The 3,473-nt window shown below is 31.6% G+C and overlaps 1 protein-coding gene across 1 annotated transcript; it reads right to left on the reverse strand.

Moving 5' to 3' along the window:
• Nucleotides 1-1,683: 1,683 nt before the first annotated feature.
• LOC126719387 (protein SRC2 homolog) lies at nucleotides 1,684-2,097 on the reverse strand. Its single transcript, XM_050421946.1, has one exon. The coding sequence runs from the start codon at nucleotides 2,095-2,097 to the stop codon at nucleotides 1,684-1,686; it is 414 nt and encodes a 137-aa protein (XP_050277903.1).
• Nucleotides 2,098-3,473: the final 1,376 nt, after the last annotated feature.

Below are 3,473 nucleotides of genomic sequence, written 5' to 3' on the forward strand. Positions count from 1 at the left end.
TTATGCATCCTCGGCAATAGCTCTCCTCGGCTTAGGCCCTGGGCCCTAACATAGAGTGGGTCTGGGCCACGAATTCTCTGGCCCCACAGGGATTATTTGGAAGCATATTTTTAAAATAATCACCAAAATCTATACATATTCCATGTCCTAATAAATGACAGAAACTCAGTTGCCAAAAATAAGAACTAAGAAAGAAACAAAGAGAACCCCAAAGGTACAAATTAAGAACTAAGTGGGCAGAAAAAATTATGTTGTGTCTCCATTATTTGAAGGTTAGCCTAGAATCTATATCGTCAAAATGGTATTAAAAAAATTGTTAAATATATTTAACAGATACACCTTTGTTAAAAATTTGTTAAATATGTTGAACCACACGTACAACCATCATTGAAATTGCTTGCTTTATTTATTTATTGGTCAGGTATAATTGTAGGTGATTGTAGCGATGAAAATATCCACAATTTATGTTATAATAAATGTACAACAATTTCCAAAATCATCTTACATAAAAGCTTCAAACATTATCCATGCAACATATAGGCAACCTGCTAGTTATATCTAAAAGCTAAAACATAATATTTATCGTAACTACACTTAAAAATCTTTTAGTGCTTCCACAATTTTCACTTTAGTTTCATTAACACTCTTTAACTCCCTCTCTCCATTGTTTACAACTTCCCATGTAAGCTCTTTCTTGTCTCTTCCTCTCCTCATTGGACCCAACCAATTCATTGTTCAGTTGCCACTTGCCACTGCCCCTATAAAATCAAAGAAATGATATATAAATCGTTAAGACATTTCTTGCCTCTCTCTTAATCGGAAGGAGATCCTCAATATGCCGATCTTTTTCAGTTGACAAAGGGAATGGGATATTTCGAAGTTGCTCATGCTCAATAACAAAGCATATTTTCGGTAGGATATTCAAGATGTGAAATTTCGAAATTCACTTTATTAAGAATTCTTAATAAAGTGCTAAATTATGTCCAAGTGGAAACTGTTGATATTAAAAGTCTATATGTATGACCTTGGAAATCTGTTGATATTAAAAGTCTGTGTATAACCTCGACAACTCAAACTCTGTTTGTTTCAATGGAAAATCTTATGTGAAGATATTTTTTTGCATTTTTTTGTGTTAAGAAAACTATCTCTTATTTTCTTTTATTTAGCTTGACATGAATTAAAGTTATTTTTCATACAAATTTTCTGAAAAACAACTCTAGAAAAATGAAGTAGTTTTAAAAAAAAAGAAAACTGATACATTTAAAAAAAAAAAATATTAATGCTGAAAGAAATGGAGTATGAGGTGGCTAAACATGATAAAAGTATGCCATATACTGATATATATGAGAGTTTTTATCTCGCACTACTTTTACTCACTTTATATATATAACATGTGACATGTGAGATATGTGCACATGCTTAATGCGAATGAGATAATTTCTCACTCATGTAGCTAGTTCGTTGTGCGTGTATACAAGCAAGTGGTTCACATCATAACATTATTTTGCCACATACTTTGATCTCTTCCTTGCTGAGCTCTAGCAAGGATCACTTCACTTGAACTTTTAACCAGGGCAATTTAGTTTAGTATGATATCAAATCTTCCTAAACGAAATTAATTGCAAAAAAAAAAAAAAACCTTATTTGAAATCAAATATATTAGCAATTCCCGACACAATAACATCATTTCCAGTTTAAGGCTGCAGAGACAGGCATGTCGCCACTCTCTATGGTAAACTTTGAACTAAACTTGTACGTAAAATATAGTAACCCTTTGGGTTCTCCAGATGGGGTTATTACGCTATAACTTACGCTTATTTCATTTTTTGATTCACCAAATCTGTCAACCAGTTCTTTCATGGGCACTTGGACTTCACCAATGTCTTTGTTACCCAATTTTTTATCTGCTTTGAGTTCCACGACGAGGATGAGGCGGTTTTGCTGGGATGCGAAGGTATCTACTCTGAATTTCATAGGGAAATTCCATTCGGGGTTGGGGCCACAGTCTTTGTCAATTGGTGTAATTTGCAATTGCATGGAGGTGTCGTCTTTAATTAAATTGTAGTCTTGGATTGAAACTGCGGCGTACACCTTCATCTTGAAGAAAAGATTCACGTCTTGCAAGTCCTTAATTCGCTGAGTTGATTGTGATATCCAAAACCTTGCACTCCATCTTGAAGTAGGTGTTTGTGATGAAAGGAATTCAATTTTGTTGCTTGGTATGCGAAATGGGTGAGAATTGATTTGTATATATAGAAGAGTTTTGAAGATGAGTTTTTGGTGCGTTAATGCCTTTTTTTTTTCATGGCTTGGAAGGTAAAACAATTTAATCAAATCATTAAATTTGACCTTCTTTGTTAGAATTAAAAAAAATTAATAGTCTTATCACATGCGCTACGCACATGCATTCTATGATAAAAATTATTAGTTTCATCACACGCGTTACACATGCATATACATTCTACCATTTTCTCATATTGTCACCAAAAATATGAATAATAATAATTATTTCATTTTAGTTCATCATATTGTTTGTTATTGATTTATATTCTCATGTAATTATGTATTAAACGTATATTAATAGTACCAACTTGATCCATAAATTATAAGACTGAAACTATTTGTCCTCTATCATTGTCGCACTAATTCGAGACTCAATTATTGTATTCAATTTAATTTTATAATTTTTTTTCCATTTTAATTTGTCTTCTAACTTTTTCAATTTAGTCGTTTTGTTTACTTCTGTCAAATCTTTTTCATTTATTTTAATTTTTTTTTATTTTCCAAACAATGTGGTTTTGATGAAATTAATGGTGGAGATTGGCTGGACAAAAGGTCCAAAATTAGAAATGAATTGAAGTTGTCAAAGGCTTTATAACTAAATTGACACCTCCTTATGTACAATATGTTTGAGTTTAGGGGAAAAATGTTCAAGTTACAGAACTAACAATATATTATAACTATATCAAAATAAATGAATTGAAGTTAAAGATAAAAATGGGAAAAAAAAATTTAAAGAAAAAGACCGTCGTTAATGATAACTAGATTTTATATATTTGCTTGATGGTAGCAATACAAAAATCTCATAAAACAATGGCTTTAGCTCCAAACAAGTTTAGAGCTATCTTCCTTCTGGCCCATCATATGGAAATTGAAGAGACTATCCTTGTGTTTTTTTAGTCATATGAATTTTTTTGTGAGTTATGTGACTTATTTAAATAATATGTATAGATAGTTATATAAATCGCTACATACATTATCTCTAGTGGGGTGGTAAGAATTCTGCTAACAGTGCTTAGAAATTGCTAGAAAACAGTTACACTTAGTCTACATATCAAATGTCCCGAATCTAAAGATTGAGCTACACAATATTATGAAGAAAGAGAACGATCCAATGAGTGTTTATCTACAGAAAATTAAGGACTTTTTCATATAATCCTTAGCTTGCTAAATGAATACCACCCCTTCTATTT

Source organism: Quercus robur, chromosome 3, assembly GCF_932294415.1.
Source record: "Quercus robur chromosome 3, dhQueRobu3.1, whole genome shotgun sequence".
Lineage (NCBI taxonomy): Eukaryota > Viridiplantae > Streptophyta > Magnoliopsida > Fagales > Fagaceae > Quercus > Quercus robur.